Source organism: Gymnoscopelus braueri, assembly GCF_963280865.1.
Source record: "Gymnoscopelus braueri genome assembly, chromosome: 13".
In the NCBI taxonomy this organism is placed as follows: Eukaryota; Metazoa; Chordata; class Actinopteri; order Myctophiformes; family Myctophidae; genus Gymnoscopelus; species Gymnoscopelus braueri.
The window spans coordinates 44,344,068-44,365,071 of record NC_137615.1 but is presented as its reverse complement, the minus strand read 5'-3'; the positions used below and the strand labels follow the sequence as shown (position 1 = coordinate 44,365,071).

The 21,004-nt window shown below is 41.5% G+C and overlaps 1 protein-coding gene across 2 annotated transcripts in view; it reads left to right on the top strand.

Annotated features, from left to right (window-relative positions):
* Window positions 1-21,004, top strand: part of LOC308099120 (choline transporter-like protein 2) — a 44,447-nt gene that overhangs the window by 16,564 nt on the left and 6,879 nt on the right. For both annotated transcript variants that reach the window (XM_080447724.1, XM_080447723.1), the window contains exons 4-21: window positions 534-618; window positions 875-959; window positions 1,057-1,170; window positions 1,899-1,971; window positions 3,258-3,378; window positions 4,573-4,656; window positions 5,239-5,351; window positions 8,041-8,172; window positions 10,625-10,724; window positions 11,770-11,862; window positions 12,398-12,482; window positions 13,354-13,616; window positions 15,307-15,401; window positions 16,956-17,059; window positions 17,139-17,212; window positions 18,549-18,619; window positions 18,747-18,835; window positions 20,155-20,239. In XM_080447724.1, the coding sequence (XP_080303850.1) occupies window positions 534-618; window positions 875-959; window positions 1,057-1,170; window positions 1,899-1,971; window positions 3,258-3,378; window positions 4,573-4,656; window positions 5,239-5,351; window positions 8,041-8,172; window positions 10,625-10,724; window positions 11,770-11,862; window positions 12,398-12,482; window positions 13,354-13,616; window positions 15,307-15,401; window positions 16,956-17,059; window positions 17,139-17,212; window positions 18,549-18,619; window positions 18,747-18,835; window positions 20,155-20,239 (1,866 nt within the window). The remainder of the gene's footprint in view (window positions 1-533; window positions 619-874; window positions 960-1,056; window positions 1,171-1,898; window positions 1,972-3,257; window positions 3,379-4,572; window positions 4,657-5,238; window positions 5,352-8,040; window positions 8,173-10,624; window positions 10,725-11,769; window positions 11,863-12,397; window positions 12,483-13,353; window positions 13,617-15,306; window positions 15,402-16,955; window positions 17,060-17,138; window positions 17,213-18,548; window positions 18,620-18,746; window positions 18,836-20,154; window positions 20,240-21,004) is intronic.

The following is a 21,004-nucleotide window of genomic DNA, read 5'->3' as shown; positions in this document are numbered from 1 at the left end:
TGCTTTGTAGATGTTTTGCATAATCAATCAACTCTCAGCATCGGTAACGTTGTCTCTTTAGAACAATAAAAACAACAACCGAAAAATCTTTTGGAAAAACATTTTGCAAGTTTTGTAATTATGGTTTCATAAGTCCACAGCTTGATGACATCTGTGGCTGTCCTGTGTCATTTCATATTGGAACCAAAAGCCTAGTGGGACATTTCGTATTTAGTATCGTATATACCGTACAGTATTAGTGTAGAATTGGGACACAAGTTTTAATTAGTTGAAGATGTACTGCTCAAAGTTTGGATTTCTCCTGTGGGAATTGGTGAAGTGGTGCAATGTAGACTATGCTATCAAATGTTTTCTTAAATGTAAAGCAACTTTGGGTGCTTAGAAAAGTGCTATATAAAAGTGCGCTATTATTATAAAGATCATATAGACTTATCTCTCCTTCTTTGTCTGTCTGTCTTGTCTGTCTCTCTCTCTCTCTCTCTCTCTCTCTCTCTCTGTCTCTCTCTCTCTCCGCCCCCTCTCCATCCTCCTAGCATGGTCCCAGGGTGACCCCAGGAAGGTGATCTACCCCACAGACAGCAGAGGGCAGTTCTGTGGGCACGCTGGCACTCCACAGGAGTAAGTTGTCTTTTCTATCAGAGCCCTGACTGTTGCAACACTAGACTAGACATTTATTATGTTACCCGTTCCTTCCTTCCTTCCTTCCTGTGAGATCAGCTAGAGCAGACCATCTCACAGCTAGGCTACAGATGTAAACTGTAACAATGTTCTGCTGTCTAGGCACTTTGTAACTGGCTGTTTTCCTGTTAATATATAAATAAATAAATATTTTGTGGACATAAATACATTGTGTGTGTGTCCGTGTCCTGAACAGGAAGAAGCCTCTATTGTTCTACTTCAACATAATGAAGTGTGCCAGCCCCATGGTGCTCCTAGAGTTCCAGTGTCCAACCACACAGGTGAGGTCTTCGCTCTAAAAACTGAAAGAAATCACACATACGGTTTTATTTATTGGTCTTGTTTTAACTGGTATTGAAATGATTGTCTCCTCCTCAGATATGTGTGGAGAAATGCCCCGATAAGTTCATGACGCTGTTTAAGTCCGTCCTTATCCCCAAGGATTTTGAATATTACAGGAACTTCTGCAAAGAGGGGGTGACTTACTCAATGGTGAGTAGAACGCTGGGAACGCAGGAAGTTGTAGTGACTGTTGTGACTGAACTGCACTGAGATGACACTTGAACCCCAGCACGCCCTATTCTGGGGGGAGAAATCGCCAGAAATAGCCGATTGGATCTAGATCTGCTATTTCTGGCAAAGAGATTTTGTATTGAAGGAAACGGCAGACAGTACAGTTGCAACTCAGGTTTGTTTCACTAAGAATAGAGTTAACTACAGATGTGTTACTTCTCTTGCCATAGCTCAGCAACAGCATTATTGAACTGCTAGCACTTAGGGGGCGGGTGGGTGTGAGGGTAAAGTGTTGGGTAGTCTCTCACATCGAATGACTTCAGTGCTCAATGGGTCAGTGTGGAGCGGCTGGAATGAGGATCGGCATCTCTAAAACTGAGGCCATGTTTCTGAGAACTGTGTGTTCGCCATCTCTACCCACTACGGCTGGTAGAACAACATTACTGAGCGCTGTGTGGCTGGGAGGTCAAACCTAACACACGCACGCACACACACATACAGAGTTGTTGCCCCTCCAGTTTGTCCCTGAAGCAGTCCTTGGCCTTTTTCAGCTCACTCTTGACAGCTTTGACCTCCTCAATGTCATGGGCCATGAAAGCCAGCTTCTTCATAGCCTTGTTGGAATTGTTGAAATGTCCAGAATATCTGTGACAAACTATGAAACACAGCACATACAACAACTATTCTTTTCCCCCCCCGTGACACAGATCACACAGAAAGGTGTGCCACAGATCTTGAAGGAAGGTCTCTGTCCTGCCATGCTGACACCTAGCAAGCCCTGTAAGTCAAATATCAAACCTTCCCTCCTTATTCACAGACTGTCTGACTGGACACTGTACATTATGTTGGGTCAAATATTCTTTCCTGATTGTCATTCTGTGTTAACTACCCATGTCTCATTTCACCTTGCTTACTTCATCATGCCATTTAGACCTGTTGTAACCTATACGTTGTTATACCTTTCAATCTAGGAGCCACCTCTGTGTCTCATTAGTTGTTGATATATATATATATATATATATATATATATATATATATATATATATATATATATATATATATATATATATATATAATATTATTTTTTCTTTTTTTTCTAAGAATTTTAACGTTTTCAGAAAACTTAGGTTAGGTCTGTGATACACTAGCCTGGTAAACCCTCCCTCCGGAAATCTCATTTCCATTTGATTCCAGGAGTGAGTCTGGCATGATCGCCCATTCTGCAATAGTGGCTGTGGGCTGGAGTTGGGCGGGAGTAATACCGTTGACTGACAACCCCTTCAGCCAATGATCGTTTTTCCCCTTCAGCCAATTGCAGCGCATTTTTACCACCTCCGCGACTAATGTGACGCAACGGGACTTTTGAGATGGCCATGCCCAAAATAGGTTGCCTTATTCGGATACATGCGTGTCACTGCCCGCCCCTGCCGGTTCTCTGATTATTTTTTTTTAAATAGGCTCTGTCATGATTAATTGACCACATATATGAAGTTAAACAACTAAATTCTATCCAAACGATATCTTATAAGTAAATTCCGTGCCTCAAAAAAGAAGTTTGAGAGCGTTTTGAAGTTCTAAAACAGCTGAGAAAACTGCCCACAGAAACAATGGCTGCCGTTCGTGTTTGGTCGGCTGCACTCGGGTCCATTCGGGCTCACTCGAACTCGCCACCTGATTGGCCAACTTTTGCTGTCAATCACAGAACGATGAGCGACGACGCTGATGGGCTCGTTTTTTTGGTAATGCGCTAGAAACGCCCATACAAGCCTTCATGCCAGACTCACTCCTGGAATCAAATGGAAATGAGATTTCCGGAGGGAGGGTTTACCAGGCTAGTGATACACTACACTACCATGTGCGAAACAAAATGAAGTGAAAGCTGATAAATGGTTACTCTCTTCTGAAAATGCATTTTCTGTTCACTAAAGAGCTGGCCAGATGGGGAAGACCCCTGCTACTGAACAAACACTCTATAGCACAGTACTATCAGAGCGATTTAACACAGATATCTGTAAAGGAAAAAAATAACATAAAATCCACTCCTAAACTCTTGTTTGTCACTTCAGTCACTCGTCGATGCTTCCCAGCCCTGGGCGGGAAGGGAGGGGTGATCACGGTGGGGAATGAAACCAAGTTTGATGATGGAACCGGGATGAGAGATGCGAAGGACCTTGTGGATGGAGTCAAGTGAGTTCATCACCTTGATGAATTAAGTTATGTATTTCATACCGATAAATTCAGCGTTTCTTAAATGGCCTTTAACTTAAATGAGTTTTTTGGTACAAAATATTCTCATGGCGCCTTTTTATGTTGCGTCCAGATTTTCAAGACATAAAGTCTGACTTGTGTCCCAAGTCTGCCCATCCTCATAATGGAATATCCGTGGCAAGTTTAGCAGTGCCTAGCCAGATAAAGTTACTTCAAACAAATGCTACAGAAAGACAGGGCCGTGTGCAAAGCAATAGGCCAAACTAAACCTGCAATACTGATACATTTGAAGTGGCTTTTGAATAAACTACAGCTCTGGGGGTTTGCTGGGTCAAATGCGATTTGGAGTTTTTCTTTCATGTCTTAAAAGCAGTCAAGTCCTGATGTTCGTGATTTAAATCCTGAGCGGAGACTCAATCTCAGGTCGCTTTCTCTAATCTTATAATACAGTACCAGAAAATCTATACTGTACTGCATCCTGCCACAACATGCCTAACATAGACAGTGTAAACAGTAGCTCAACAGGCGCAATCCAGTTGAGCAGGTCTTAACCCATTAAGACCGGGAAAGCATCTGTCATTTTAGATTTTAGCTATTCAAAAATATTCAATTAAAAAATAGCAGATCTACAAGCTAGTAGCGAGCTTGTAGATCTGCTACTTTTTTTAAACGATAATGAAAATTTGTGCAAATCTTTGAATGTACATGTTTTTTAAAGCGAACATTTGTGACTCAAACTTTGCTTCTGGGGATTCTACAAATAAATGTCTTCTAAATCCTTTTTGGGGAAAAAAATACTTATGGTGCTATATCAGTGGTTCTCAAAATGATGCATTTGTCCGCCAACCCCCCCCATCTCAAAATATTTTGTTGTTCCAGGGAGGCTGGGACCCCCAGAAGCAAAGATTTGAGTTAAAGATGTATTTATATATTCAAAGATTTGCACCCATTTTCACAATGTTTTCCCCAAAAAATGGCAGATCTACCAGCTCGTTGCGCTGCACTCGCTTCCGCGCCATGAGCTTGTACATTGCTATTTTTCAATAGCCAAAGACATCTAAAGCGACACAGATGCGTTCCCGCCGGTCTTAATGGATTAATCACTGTTGAGGTATCATAACGTAAGCCTCTTCCTCTCTCACTTAATATCACCGGTTTATTTTTCCCACACAGGAATGCCACTGTGGTCATTGAGGCTCGTCAGGTGGTCATGAAGATCTTTGAGGATTACACACAGTCCTGGTACTGGATCCTCATGTAAGAACCATCCCACACATCCCTGAATCCTCTACCAGCAAATCACTCACACTGTTCCCATTGAACAGCAAAACAACCAGTGGTGTAAAGTAACTAAGTACATGTACTCAAGTACTGTATTTAAGTACAATTTTGAGGTATTTGTACTTTACTTCCAATTTCCAATACTTTTACTTCTACTCCACTACATCTCAGAGGCAAATATTGCACTTTTACTCCACTACAATTATTTGAAAGCTTTAGTTACTTTGCATATATAAATTATCACATTATAAAACATACATTAACCATTTCAGCCCTATTTTATACCTAGGATATTTGAAAATAGCCGATCTACAAGCTCACACAACGCGTTGCTTGTAGATCTATTTTCAAACATTTTAGTACTTTTACTTTGAGTACATTTGATACCAATACCTTTGTACTTTTAATCAAGTAAATTTACTAAAAGTATACTTTTACTTGAGTAATACATATGAGTACTTTTTACACCACTGAAAACGACACCCTGCAAACTACAATTCTGTCAGTAAAGTGTGAAATCATGTTTTCCTCTTTATTTGTGGTTTCCCCCCCTCCCAGAGGGCTGGTGATCGCCATGCTCACCAGCCTCCTCTTCATCGTCCTGCTTCGTTTCCTGGCAGGAATCATGGTGTGGGTGATCATCGTCATGGTGATACTGGTCATCGGCTACGGTAAGGACTTACTTGCGGGAAAAAAATGGTCCGCTTTTGTGCGACGCTTTAGTATGATCATGTATAGGGCAGTGGTTCTCAATTTTTTTCGTGCCAAGGACCCCCCAAATTTGTCCGGGGACCCCCACCTGATAATATGTTGTGCCAGGCACCCCCAGAAGCAAAGATTTGAGTAAAAAAAAAAGAGAAAAGATTTGCACACATTTTCAAGATTTTTCAAAAATGGCAGATCTACAAGTGCCGCGCTATGAGCTTGTATATCTGCTATTTTTGAATAGCCAAAGTATAAAATATGGTTAAAGTGGTTAAAATGATTGACGCTATATTAACACATTTTACTGGGGACCCCCTGGTACCCCTCCAGAGACCCCTGGGGGTCCCCAGACCCTACTTTGAGAACCTATGACGTAGGGTATTAATTCAGGAAAAAACACAAAAAGGTACAACATGGGGATAGGAGGTTTCTGCCCAACGCCAATGATATACCACATGCACGGTAACAGGAGTTGATAGGGCTTGATGTACCAGGACAGCTTGTACACAACCTAAAACCTGTCTGGTATCATGTGGTGTGAGTGCGTTACCTGTTACCTGGAACAGTGGTTCCCAAACTGGGTCCCCAAATTATTTTGGGGGGGTCCCCAGATGATTAGCTTAATGTGCAACATTTGTTTCTACTGTAACTCGACAGTAAACAAACTAACATACAGTAAGTGTATACACAGGGTATCTGCACATTTCTAAAGTTACAATTAAATGACTTTTAAGACCTTTTTTAATACCAAATTGTTAAATATTATGTAAGAAAGAGGCAAAATTTTTGAAAATAGCTGATCTACAAGCGAGTATTTGTGAGCTTGTAGACCCCCCAAAATATGATTATTTTGGGGGGTCGTGGACTGAAAGGTTTGGGAAGCCTTGACCTTGAAGATATGGGCAGGGTTAAAGGGCAAGACCACTTTGGTAGAGGTTTGGGTTGTGTATTTACCTTGCCATGATGTAACTCCAAAGGTGGACAAGAAATTGAAAATAATTGCTCCATTGATTAGAAATTGATCATTCAAAATATGCTCCTCATTGACTTACATTGTACCGTAAAACAGCTCTCAAAGTCACTCTTTTAGCACATAAACAAATGCAAACAAAGTTGATTCAGACAATATAGAACATCACCAAACCCAGTACTGTTTTTTTAAAATATAAAAATGTTAACTCCCTGTTGATTTTACTATTTTTATTAAGAAGAAAACCCGGACTGGATTCGCGGATCCGGATCTTCAAATAGTAAAATCAATTGTCTGAATCAGCTTTGTTAGTGTTCGTTTATGTGCTAAAAGAGTGACTTTGAGAGCTGTTTTACCGTACAATGTAAGTCAATGAGAAGCAAATTTAGAATTACCAATTTCTAATCAATGGAGCAATTATTTTTGATTTCTTGTCCACCTTTGGAGTTACATCATGGCAAGGTAACTACACAACCCAAACCTCTACCAAAGTGGTCTTACCCTTTAAGGGAGGGCGCTAAAAATTCAAGTCCTGACCGAGAGGACTGGCAATCCTTGTCTGTATTTAGCCTTGAATGGACATTGATCAACAATTGGGGGTAAAAGTGGTATCCATCTGAAGCAGTTTCTATGCTTTCACTTCAGATTTGATTATATTTTGTTTAACACATTTTGTCTTCAGAAAGCTCATATTTGGTATGTTTGCACAAATGCTGCATAATGTGCCAACAATCTCCAGTGTCATAGATATATTGTACTTTATTTATATATTGATATGAAAATGAAAGCTGAAATTCAATATAAGTCATCAGAAGTTTGACATCAATAAATAAGTCACTGTTTAGAGAAAATAACAGATCTCTCTTGCCCTACTTACCCTGCATACAAATAGGCCTGTCACTATTATTACATAATCGTCTAATCGAAATTATGTGGAGTTAATTGCAATTATCTTTGCATAATCGTTTCCATGTTGAACATTTTTCACACATTTTCAAATATTAAAAAAGCAGAAATAGTAAATCTACAAGCTTACAACACGTCACAGCTATTTCTGCTATTTTTACATGTATAAAATTATTAAATATGTCAATAATTTCTTTGCATATTTCATTTATTTGTCATATCTGCCCTGCGCAATTTTTGATTACGAAGCCTAAAAGGCTTCATAATGTTCCAATGTTCAATGGCCAAACACACAGTTAAATCGTTGAGTGACAATTAATCGTCAACTTAACCCATTAAGACCTGAAGCCGATTCTACAAATGTCTTCTAAATCCCAACAGTTTTCTGAAAAAACACATGTTTCTATATCAGTGGTTCTCAAACTTTTTCATGTCAAGGATCCTAAAAAATAATATGCATTTGGCCGCCGGACCCCCATCTCAAAACGTTTTGTTCCAGGGACCCCCCAGAAGCAAAGAATAGACTTAAAAATGTTCGCTTTAAACAACATATATTCAAATAAGATTTGCACACATTTTCACGACTTTAAAAAAAAAGCAGATCTACAAGCTCGTAGCGCGGCACTCGGTGCCGCGCTATGAGCTTGTATATCTGTTATTTTTGAATAGCCAAAGTGTAAAATAATGCTTTTATCTCAAATTCATTTTTGTTTGGGTCAATGGTAGTAATATGGGCTTGTGTCTCTCCCCGGTGGTGATGGATGGTGTGTGTGTCACAGGTATCTTCCACTGTTACATGGAGTACGCGTCCCTCAAGGGAGAGCCGGGTTCAAACGTCACCCTCCAGGACCTGGGCTTTCAGACAGACTTTGCCGTCTACCTGCAGATCAGACAGACCTGGCTGGCCTTCAGTGAGTACAGACAGTACACCGTTCATCCACTCATACTGTACAGCAGTGGTGTAAAGTAACTTAAGTACATTTACTCAAGTTCCATACATAAGCACAATTTTGAGTTTTTTGTACTTTACTTGAGTATTTCCAATTTCCAATACTTTTTACTTCTACTCCACTACATCTCGGAGGCAAATATTGTACTTTTACTCCACTACAATTATTTGAAAACTTTAGTCGCTAGTTACTTTGTAGATTTTGATTATTATTATAGAACATACATTAACCACTTCAGCCCTGTATACATTTCGGCCATTTGAAAATAGCCGATCTACAAGCTCACAAAGCGTCGCATCGCGACGTATTGTGAGCTTGTAGATCTGCTATTTTCAAAAGATTTTTAAACATTTGAGAACTTAAAATGGGACATTCTGCATAATGAGTACTTTTGGTACTTTAAGTACATTTCTACGGCAATGCTTAAGTACTTTTACTCAAGTACATTTTGAGTTCCGGACTTTTACTTGTAACGGAGGTAGGGGTGTTCGATATTGAAAAATATACTATCACGATATTTTTCAAGAAATATCACGATAGACGATATATATCACCATAATTTTTTTATGTTAATTTTTTGGATTATTATTATTTTATGATTATTAATAACATATGTGATGATTAATTATATTATATGATTATAACATTTTATAAGATATGATCATGGGGCACGTATAATCATTATATTATATAATATAATGAATCATCATATCTTATTAATTAATGTGTTCACAGACAGACAGGCTACATACAGATAGATAGATAGATGGATATAATATTCGTTTTTATGCTGCTGATAGATAGATAGATAGATATAGATAGATATAATATTCGTTTTTATGCTGCTGATAGATAGATATAGATATAATATTCGTTTTATGCTGCTGATAGATAGATAGGTATAATATTAGTTTTTATGCTGCTGATAGATAGATAGATAGATGTAGATATAATATTAGTTTTTTATGCTGCTGATAGATAGATAATATTAGTTTTTATGTTGCTGATAGATAGATATCTATTCCTTTTTATCCAGCTGTTGCATCATGTGACATTCAGTGTAGGCTGCTTGATGGTGAGTTAGTAGTGAAACAGACTGCTTCAGACAGAACATCTGACAGTCAGTGGTGGAATGTAACTAAGTACATGTACTTAAGTACAAATTTGAGGAATTTTCACTTTACTGGATTATCTTACATTTTCAGTACTTTTACTTCTACTCCACTACATCTCAGAGGCAAATATTGTTCTTTTACTCCACTACAATTTAGTTACTTTGTAGATTTGTATTATTACAAAACACGCATTAACCACTTTATCCCTATATACTTCGGCTATTTGAAAATAGCCGATCTACAAGCTTGTGAGTATTTCTGCATTGCAGTACTGATACTTTTACTCAAGTACTTTTTCCACCACTGCTGACAGTAGCCTAGTATTACACCTACCTACATACTAACAGTAGACTAGCAGGTCACACAATGGATCATTGATATGCATATGCATCCAGCCAGGTCGGTCATTCCTATGTTAATTCATGGTGTTGATAAGCTTTTGTAAGCGAGGTATGAATTGTTGTTTTTAATCGATACGCGAAGTCCGTCCATGTGCGTGCGTGCACTCTTTATGCGGGGACGGGACACCTTCGCTGTTTCACCCGCGTTTGGTTAAAAGTTATATCGAGTGACTTTCAAACATTGCAAACTTTGCAATTAACTTTAGATTGCACCGTGTCGGTTTTGGAATGTCCAAATGAGCCTGACTCTCCGTCCATTACTGCTGTTGTGCAGACTGACTGACAAGACAAGAGCGACGATCGCCTCGCTGCCAAGAAGAAAGGGGGCGGGGACTTTGGGAGCGTGTGTGATGAACACAACAGATCTTCAAGCAATCAATGCTGTCCGGACGTGCGGTCGAGACGCGTTGTTAGCTTGTAGATCTGCTATTTTTGGCGCACGAAACCGTCGTACTACAGAAGTATAAATGAAGGAATAGAACTGCAAATCATAGACTGTGCACTCACAGGATCTCAATGGAAACAAGACCGCAAGGACTTTTTTTTGACCTTTTAGACAAGTATTTTGCCTAATAAAATATAAAAAAAAAAAAAAAACAGTGAGTGCACGTTCTATGACTAAGTGACTCCCTGTATGACTGAAATTCGTGTTTTGTTTTTTTTGACGATATGTATGATATCTCTGAAAACGCATATCGTGGGGACATTCTATCGCCTCGACGATAGTTATCACAATATCGAACACCCCTAAACGGAGGTACCCATAGCATTATTTGCTTACAAACACAATGAAAGAGTAGCATTTGATAAATACTTTAATTGAATAAATGACTGTGAACAATAGCTGCCCCAGTGAATTGAATACTTTCTTTCTGTCTCTCTCTTTCTCTCACTCAGTGATCATCCTAGCCATCGTTGAAGTCATAATCATCCTGTTGCTCATCTTCCTCAGGAAGAGGATCCTCATTGCCATCGCTCTCATCAAAGAGGCCAGCAGGTTAGATTTGCTCTCAGGCTTTTCTTTCTTGTAGAATAACAGCACAGAGCTGGGAGGGGCTGCAGGCAAATCGATGGAGGAGAGAAAAAAAAGTCAAATGAGGACAGATTGTGAATGGATTCTGTGAGTCATCTTAATGGATTGAAATGTCAAGTTACCGGCGCAGCCAGAGATGATGTCACTCATTACTATGTCCTAATGGAACACGTAATGATGCTGGATTATATTTGGGTTTGATTTGAATGCAGAAAATCACTCATTTGTATATTCTTCAAATCAATCCCTGACAACTATTCACATAACTGACATAATTGTCAGGCTGGTTTGTTAATTTTGTGAACACTGTTCTTATGAGGCGATCTAAGATTTGCCTATGGGATTTCTAATGCAAAAACCTCCCACTACCCAGGGGTAGTGGGAGTGACTTCAGGACTTCGGTACTCTATGGCAGGGGTTTTCAACAGATTTTTTGACCCAGGGACCACCATCCTGACTTAAGATTAACCTGGGGACCACCACTATTGTGTGTCATACACAATAGTTGTGGGAGGTTCATGCACCATTCCATGGGTTAAGATCAGTTTTATTCGTCACTCCATATCCTGTTCTATTCTTCCACGATTCAAACAGGACATGAACACATAGCATCGGGATCGTTATGACCTGACATGTATCTGACATTATCACCTGTTTTTTTTTCACAATTTCTTTGATTATCATTAACCCGTGGTAAGAGGACAACATCTCATTCTCACGGTCAACAGTCTAACGTTTGCAGTACTCCCCTCTTCCTGCCAGATTTCCCCAAGCTGTTACTTCTCTGCCACCCGATTTGGTCTTGACGTTTAGTATATCCTCAAGGGATTCATCATAAAGTACAAGCTAGTACATGCACGTAGAGCAGGGGTTGTTAAAGAAAAATGTAATTCATTCAATTTAAAATGTCCAATAAGAGGGAGGGAGGTAGGGCATGCCTACTGGCAGAGATTTACACTCTTACTGAGCCCACAAACTCTTGACTGTTGTTGATGTTTTTGTTTTGCAGAGCTGTTGGACACGTGATGTCGTCCCTGTTTTACCCGCTGTTCACCTTTGCACTCCTGGCCATGGTCATTGCCTACTGGGCAGTCACTGCTGTGTATCCTTCATGTTCCAGCGAATGACTGTTGACTATATTGACTGTATTGGGACGTTGCACAGATATGGTGTTGTGATTAAGAGTAAGACCCTTGTTTCTGGAACCCCCTATGTACCCCTCTCAGCTTTTCCTGCATCCGTCACACCTACGCCGTCTCCCTCTCAGCATTCCTACTGCCCGTCTCCCGCTCAGCTTTCCTAATATCTCTCTCATACGCGGTGTCCCTCTCAGCTTTCCCACCATCTGCCTCTCTCTCAGCTTCCCTACTGTCTGTCTCCCCTACACTGTCTCTGTCTCTCTCAGCTTTCCTATGGTCTGTCGCTCCTACACTGTCTCTCTCTCAGCTTTGCTTTTGTCTCAAGATTAACAGGTGTCATCATAAGTGAATTTGATGGGTGAATCGTTTGCCGATTCTAGCTTTTACCCGAGGTGGTCTATTTAATGGAGTCATTCCTGATATTCTACACGCCACTCAGTGGGGAAATGTTGAGTGGTTCAAAGTCACGGTAGTCATTGTCCTTGACAGATTGATCAGCTTCCTGTCCACCTCTAATGAGCCCATCTATAAGGTGTTTAATGAAACGTTATGTGAGCACTCCAGGAAGACGTGTGAGCCAGCTGTAAGTTACCTTATGTTTTATCCTCTCTGTTAAAGTACAATACATGATTGCCCTCAGTGTAAATTAAAGACATCTTAAATGACCATACCAGTGTTCAGTAAGTCGGTCACTCAGAGTGGCTTATTGTTGGTATCAGCTGAGCAACGAGGGTGTATATCCCCTTCACAAATGCGCTAGACCAGGGACATGAATTGCTGAGTTGGCGGTGCTCAGGATCAAACCCAGAACCTTAACGATTCAAAGGCAAACACTCTTAACGACTGAGCTACTCACACACATGAGTAGCACGGCTGGGGTATCTAAGACAATGCAGTAAGTACTGGGAGCTGATGATAGGTGTGTTGTTCCACCTAAGCAATCTCCCAGCATTATAAAGGGGATAGATGGCGTCTTTGCTCGGCTGATACTAACAACAAGACACTTGTCCACATTGCCACATACATACTTAACATAAATCTTGAAAAAAACAAATGTATATCTTTATTTTTCAGATGTCATATTTGCTTAAGTTTTGCCTATATTCAATCATTGACACTCTATTGCATTCTTCGTGTTGGGACCCCCAAATTAATATTTGAAAATATTTTTTGTGCCAGGGACCCCCAGAAGAGAAGATTTGGGCTTAAAAATTCTAAATTATTCAAAATGTAGTATTTAAAAAAAATAGCAGATGTGACGCGCTGTGAGCTTGTACATCTGCTATTTTTGGAATAGCCAACATATACATGGATAGTCCTTAAGATGATTGTAATGCTATTTTAACTACTTTTGCTGGGGACCCCGTGGAAGGAACCCCCTCAAGGACCCCTGGGGGTCCCCGACCCCACTTTGAGAACCAAATGCTCTATCGTACCCTGTGTTCTGTGTCCAGAACTTCACCACGTCCGAGATGAAGAGAGAATGCCCCGACGCCGAGTGCCTGTTTGCCTTCTACGGCGGTGAGACGGTCTACCACAAGTACCTGATCGGCCTGCAGTTCTACAACGTCTTCCTCTTCTTCTGGTGCGCCAACTTCGTCACGGCCCTGGGACAGATGACGCTGGCGGGGGCGTTCGCCTCGTACTACTGGGCCTTCGTGAAACCGGACGACATGCCCGCCTTCCCCGTCTTCTCTTCCCTGGGGAGATCTCTCAGGTGTGTGTGTGTGTGTGTGTGTTTACGTTTAACATTAGAGGTTGGCCATTTAGCTCAGCGGTTCTCCACCAGTGATCCGGGGACCACCGGTGGTCCTCCAGCGAAATGAGTTAACATGGCGTCACAATCGTTTTGACCGCTTAGCTTTGGCTATTCAAAAATAGCAGATATAGTGCCGCGCTATGAGCTTGTAGATCTGCTATTTTTGAAAAATCTTGAAAATGTGTGCATATCTTTGAATATATATATATTTTTTAAAGCAAACATTTTTAACTCAAATCTTTTCTTCTGGGGGTCCTTGGCACGAAACATTTTAAGATGGGGGTCCGCGGCCAAATGTATATCGAATTAGGGGTCCTTGGCATGAAAAAGGTTGAAAACCACTGATTTGGCTAACTCCCATTTGGTACCACTTTTTCAATTCAATTCAATTTTATTAAAGTGTCAAATCACAACAAGTTGTCTCAAGACACTTTACATGTAGAGAAGAGACCCGACAATCCCACCCTGAGCAAGCAATTTTGCGACAGTGGCAACGAAAAACTCCCTCTTAACTGGAAGAAACGTCAGGCAGACCCTAGGCTCTAGGGTGGCGGCCTTCTGCTTCGACCGTGTCGGGGGAAAGAAGAGAGAGAGAGGGAGAGACAGAGGAGAGACAGAAAGAGATACAGTACAAGTAGTAACAATAACAATAGTAGCAAATATAATAGTGTAAGATAGTATATGATAATATAATATAGTACAGCAATCATGTGTATGCAGTATATAATGGTATAATATAAGAATGTTAAGATCATATACAGTATAGTGTAGTGGTATAGTGTAGTGTAGTAGAAATCCACGGTCGTGCTCCATGGAGAGGCCCGGTCCGCAGCCACAGTCTTGAGCCGCAGCTGGGAGTCCGTAGTGACAGTCCATGGGACTGCGACGTGGGAGACAAAAGAAACTCCGGGGAGCGGGTCCCCGGGTGTAGAATTAGTGGCAGGCCTTACTAGAGCGTGAATCCGTACAGGGTTAATTACGATTGTACTAATGGGACACAAACCCACACAACCAAAAGGGAGTACGAGAAGAGGGAGGACGAGAGGAGAGAGGAGAAAGGGGGGGAGGTGGGGAGAGAGGATGACTATAGGGTGACTGAGTATATACACTTCGGCTATAGGCTTTATCATAGAGAAAGGTTTTTAATCTAGTCTTAAATATACAGAGTGTGTCTGCTTCACGGACTGAGACTAAGAGAAGGTTCCACAGCTGAGGTGCCTGAAACTTAAATGCTCTGCCTCCTGTTCTAGCTTTTTTGGGGTTTCCTGGAGCCGTAAGCATTTTTTCATACTGTGGACGCAATGGTGTTCTGACTGGTTTATAGGGCTCGATGAGTTCTTTGAGATATACTGGTGCCTGTCCATTGAGAGCCTTGTATGTGAGGAGGAGAACTTTAAACTCTATTCTGTATTTAACCGGGTTTGGCAAGTGAGTAAGCAAGTTGGGGTATAGTGAGTAAGTATAGTGTCTTGGATCCGTGGATCAAGGATCCGTGTTTGTGTGCACTGCGTGTGCACATGTGTATGCATTTATCTATACAATACCATACTGTACTAGGCTATATTTGTAGTGTGTGTAGTTCATTGTATAGTTTTGTTTTTAGCACTCATTTACTCAGTATTTACTGTGTTCAACCTGTTTGTGTCAGGTACCACACAGGATCACTGGCGTTCGGCTCTCTCATCCTGTCCATCATTCAGATCATCAGGGTTTTCCTGGAGTACCTGGACCACAAACTCAAAGGTATGTGTTAACCTTGATTTTACTTGGCTTGACTTGATAACCTTGGTCTTCTTGACATTTAACCCAAGACCAACAACCTTAGCACACATCTCCACTCTGGTCAAGTGTACCTGCTCCACATGGTCAGATACTAGGCAGATGTCACATGTCAACTGGACCAGTGGTTCTCAAACTTTTTCATGTCAAGGACCCCCAAATTGACACTTATTAGCCCGATGACCCTCATTTGAAAAGATATGCCAAGGATCACCATAAGAAGATTTTTATGGCTCTAGCAGTGATTCTCAACCATTTTAATTTCAAGGACCCCCAGTTTGACATGCATAAGGCTACGGATCCGCATTTAATGGCATTTCTATCTCTGGGACTCCAATTTATATTGTAAAATCAATGTTTAACTCTGAGAGTGTACAAATGGAACCAAATGGACCCGTAATGGTCCATTTGGTTCCATTTGTACACTGTCAGAGTTACAGACCCATAAGGGTCCATTTGGTTCCTAACTATCCATCATTTAGCTGGGGACCCCCTGGAACTCCCTCAAGGAGCCCTGGGGGTCCCCTGACCCCACTTTGAGAACCAATGATCTAGACCTCCTAGGTATAATAGTTGGGTACCTGCTTCCGTCCACCGATGGCCTGCCTAAGCATAGATATATATTCACCTGTTTCCTAGGCTGTGTGTTTTCCACTTCCTGTCGATTTCATTGGTCATCTGACCAGTTTCATTGGATTTCATTGGATCAAATCGACAGGAAGTGGAAAACACACAGCCTAGGAAACAGGTGAATAAGAAAGGCTAGATGGCTCAAGGGGGCGTCGCAAGCGTAGCTCAACCGCGGCCATCTTGCGACAGTCATTCATAACATTATGTCTATGGTGCATGTACTATTGAAATAACCATAGCGTGCTCAATTTTCATCCGATTTTCAAACGGTTTGGTGTGTTGTAAACACCAAAGATGTAATTATAATTATAATCATGGACTTTATAAGAAAATAACATTAAGTATGCAGTATCATAACTACATCTTTGGTGTTTACAACACACCAAACCGTTTGAAAATCGGATGAGAATTGAGCACGCTATGGTTATTTCAATAGTACATGTACCATAGACATAATGTTATGAATGAGCGAGCTGACTGTCGCAAGATGGCCGCCATGTGGCAGCGTCCTACTCTATTGGCCAGCAGGCAGTGCGGGTGAGTCATCTAGTGTTTATATATATCTATGTGCCTAAGTGCATGGTCCAGGACTATATTGAAGAGGGTGAGGGGTGTCCCCTTGCAACACCCCCGCCAGAATGTCAAACTCTTCACTGTTGCCATCTGGGGTCACCACCTTGGCTCTTGTTCAACCAGAATAGTTTGGGAGGGACAGTGTAGTATCGCCATCATCACGCCTCTGTGTAGCGAGTCAAATGCAAAAGTTGATCCTACTAAATAAATGACTGAATGTTTTACTGCACCCTACTGCATAACTCCTGCACCAGTTTTGTCTGTTTTTTCTTGTAAATTGTAACATTTTTGCTCTTGTTGTGTGATCCCCCACAGGAGCCCAGAATAAGTTTGCCAAGTTCTGTCTCTGCTGTCTAAAGTGCTGCTTCTGGTGTCTGGAGAAATGTATCAAGTTCCTCAACAGAAATGCCTACATTATGGTGAGTGTTGGACACAAAGATAGATACTCAGACTTTGAAGATGCGTATGTATTGAATGTAACTTGTCTTTTGTCCCTAGGTGGCGATATATGGTAAAAACTTTTGCACTTCTGCCAAAAATGCCTTTTTCCTCCTCATGAGGAACATGATCAGGTGAGTGTGTGTGTGTTCGTGTTTGCATTAGTGCCCCTTTAATTAATACGTTTAATTTACAAATCCAATCCAGGATATATTGTAATTAATAAATCATTATTTTATCCACATTATTGGTTTCCCATGGAGGAGACTCGTGTTTGAATCCTGGTGGCAACATTCAGGGCTCATGCTAGTTTGGGCGTCCTTTGGGGATGTATATTAAAGGGGGTTGGATGTAGCAAAGTAGACCAGTGCCTGAAGACCAGAAGCCTAAAATCTCCCTTGGCCAAGGGGGGATTCCCCTTTGGTTGAGTGGTGGGTTTGAATCCAGGTGGTACCATATTGTAACTGTAAAACTGGCACATATGCCGTTTTCTGCCGTGAAATGCTGATGGCGTTGTTATTTCACATCCTTCCTATGGTGCTAGCAGTATACACATGCAATTTGCTGGGAGCCCACATATCGCAATGTTTACATAATGGACCCTTCGCTAAACCCCACCCCAAAAGCGATTGTCCAATGCCAGCATTTTAATCCGATCGGTGGCCATTTTCTCATAGAGTTATAATGTATCAGCGTGCAATACACCTACCAACCGATAGGGTCGCTTTGTTGAAAGCATATGGAGAAAATGGCCACGATCAGATTAAAATGCTTTTTATTGAACAATACGGATGATACGGGTACTTTTGAGAGCCCGTACATAAATGTAACATCCGTGGCCATGGGATAAGCACTTTATATTTGAAATATGAACGTTTCTGTAGATGTACGGGCTATAAATGGAGAAAGTGCAAACACCAGGTTGAAATTCATCCATGACGGTCGAGACAGACGACCGTCGTGTATCCATGGCTATTACTCCCTCTAACATTTCCCGTGTTTTTAGTTTATTGAAATAATGTCATGCACATTTGTCCAGTGCATAGCCTACTGCAGGCCTTGTTGACTAGATTTAGAAGAGATTTTGAAGCTATTGCTGCTGAAATGATCGATTATTTTTAAGGGGAAAAGCCGTCATTTAACATGCAAGTCAATGGGTGAGAAGCAGAGATTGCCAGGCGCTGCCAGGCCTGGGTGTGACTAACTTCGCACCACCAGTCACAGAGTGGAGTGGGTGGGGCTTAGCGAAGGGTCCATTGTAAGGCATTTATGTGACTACTTTCATCACTTGGCATTCATGTTTCCTGTTCACGTCACCCCCACTCCCCTGGAGTGGGGGTGACATTAGATGCTCCACCATCTTTACGTAGTTCAAACATGATTTCAATGTCCTCTCACTACCATAGAGGCCAGTCATTTAATTTATGTTTCCCCACAGTTAATTAATACTGACTCTGTTTGATGTCACAGGGTAGCTGTCCTGGACAAAGTGACAGATTTCCTCTTATTTTTGGGCAAGCTCCTCATCGTAGGGCTCGTGGGTAAGTCAGCTGTTGACTGGTCCATCACATTCATCACCCATCTTTCAACTGTACACTTTGTTTAGATGGATAACCTTCTATCATAGAGCTTTCTGTTTGTGACGTGTCTTCCATTTTGCTGCCCCAGGAATCTTTGCTTTCTTCTTCTTCTCGGGGAGAGTGAAGGCCTTTGAGGACACGGCCCCAAATCTCCACTATTACTGGGTCCCCATCCTGGTAGGTGATGACCGGTGGTCAGGAGTTCACTTTGATATTCAGGTGGCTCGGAACGGGCTTTGGCGAGACTGATACATGCGTCCGTCTTGGCTACCCATCTTTGGGTTTTGAATAGGCTCTATGCACAGCAGCCATATTGGAAATAAATTGTGCCTCTTCTTACTTCCTTAACACATTGACCGCCAGAGGTTAATCTCATAATGTACTCACCAGTGCCAACGTTTTATTGTTGTTTTTTGTTTTTTTCAGGTCGCCATAGGCCCCGTTAAAATCCTTTAGATTGCGCGATCCACTGTTTGTAAACAACGGGCACATGTCCTGGTGTCTACTCGTCGAGACCGCGTGTCAAACGGAGCCGCCATGTTTGAGTTCTGATCGTTTATGTTAACATGGGAAATGCGAGGATGAAAAACTACATGTTTACAGGGGCTTTTACAGGGGTTTTTGTGTACGACTTAGAATGGAGACAGACGGGAAACAAAAAACGAGATCGCACTTCCGGTCGACATCGGGTGGTGTTACACTGAAAATGGTCCCCCTAGAAAATTGAAAAAAAAAAAAAATCGAAAAAAAGGAAAAAGCACCACAGCCCGTAGGCTACGGGATCGGCGCTTAACCGTTGGATTTAACGGCCCGTAGAACTACGGGCCCGGCGGTCAATGTGTTAACAGGTGTTACCAATAATACTAATTAATTGCTCTGCTCCATTCTGGTCAAACAGAGTCAGGGGGCTGATGATGTGCATGTTGGCTCACTGGAAACACCAGGGGGTCTCAAAGTGTGGTCCAGGGACCCTCATGGTTCCTTGAGGGGGTTCCAAATGGCCCCTTAAGGGTGTGTAACACTGAGAGTGTACGGGTCCATTTGGTTCCATTTGTACACTCTGAGTTATGGGGGTCCTTGAAATGAAAAAGTTTGAGAACCACTGTGATACATGAAATGGAACAGAGCCTTCATTAGTATCATTGGTAACACCTGTGAAGGAAGTAAGGAAGAGGCCGAATTTCCTTCCAATATGGCTGCTGTGCATAGAGCCTTTTGAATGATTTAAACCTATACAGGGAGGTTTTAGTTTATTTTCTGGTTGTTTTGGACATGCTGTTTCCATTCATTTATTATGTTAACTGTTTTATTTTGGCCATTCTTGTCATACTCGGATGTCAATGCTAAGGGCTAATTTCACCGTACGACCGTGTCACTTGACGAAAATAAGTGGCATGAAAACGTGATGCACGGCATCTCATTTATCATAGTTGTGCAAAAAACGGGTGCATTTGGCCTGAATGTGCGTTCATTCTTCTCTTTGTCCTCTATTGTAGACGGTGGTGGTCGGCTCCTACCTCATTGCCCACGGCTTTTTCAGCGTTTACGCCATGTGTGTGGACACACTCTTCCTCTGCTTCTGTAAGTACTTACAGTATACATACAGTATACACACACACACACACACACACACACACACACACACACACACACACACACACACACACACACACACACACACACACATTACACCTGAATATTTTATTCACATTGGTAGTGTAAGTGCCAACCGTTTATCCACGATCACACAAACGGAACATTGTGAATATCTAGAGTTAACGGGGGAAAGGAATGGTGGTTTTATGGCCACTCAACAGCGTAAGGAAATGCGATGCTCCGTGATGGACTGAATCAAATGCACTTCCACACTTTTTCAACACTTTTATGGTGTTGGCCTGCTACTTTTTAAATTGCATGGTGTTGCTGATTGCTGAACGCACAAATGTAACAATCTGTGACTCATCCTCAGGGTAAGTTAAGTGATTTTAGACACATTACGTATACGTAAATACAATTCAGGCTCAAAAAATTAGCCGTACATTTAGTCCAACAGGGTATATCGTCTGTCGGGTAGAAACCTCATATGTCCAAAACTGTTACTTTTAAGGATTCCATTTTTTTATACTTTTATGTGACGCTGTAGTATGGTCAAGTAGGGCGTTGATTTACGATAAAACTCAAAAAGTTTAAATATGGAGATGAGAGGTTTCTGCCCGACAGCAACGATATCCAAGTTACTCCAAAAAGCTATTTATAGGCAACGTAGGGGAGCTGTGAGCAACTGATCTGAAATGACACAAATCCCAAACTCCTCACACCATTCACTGACCTGACTGCACATGACTC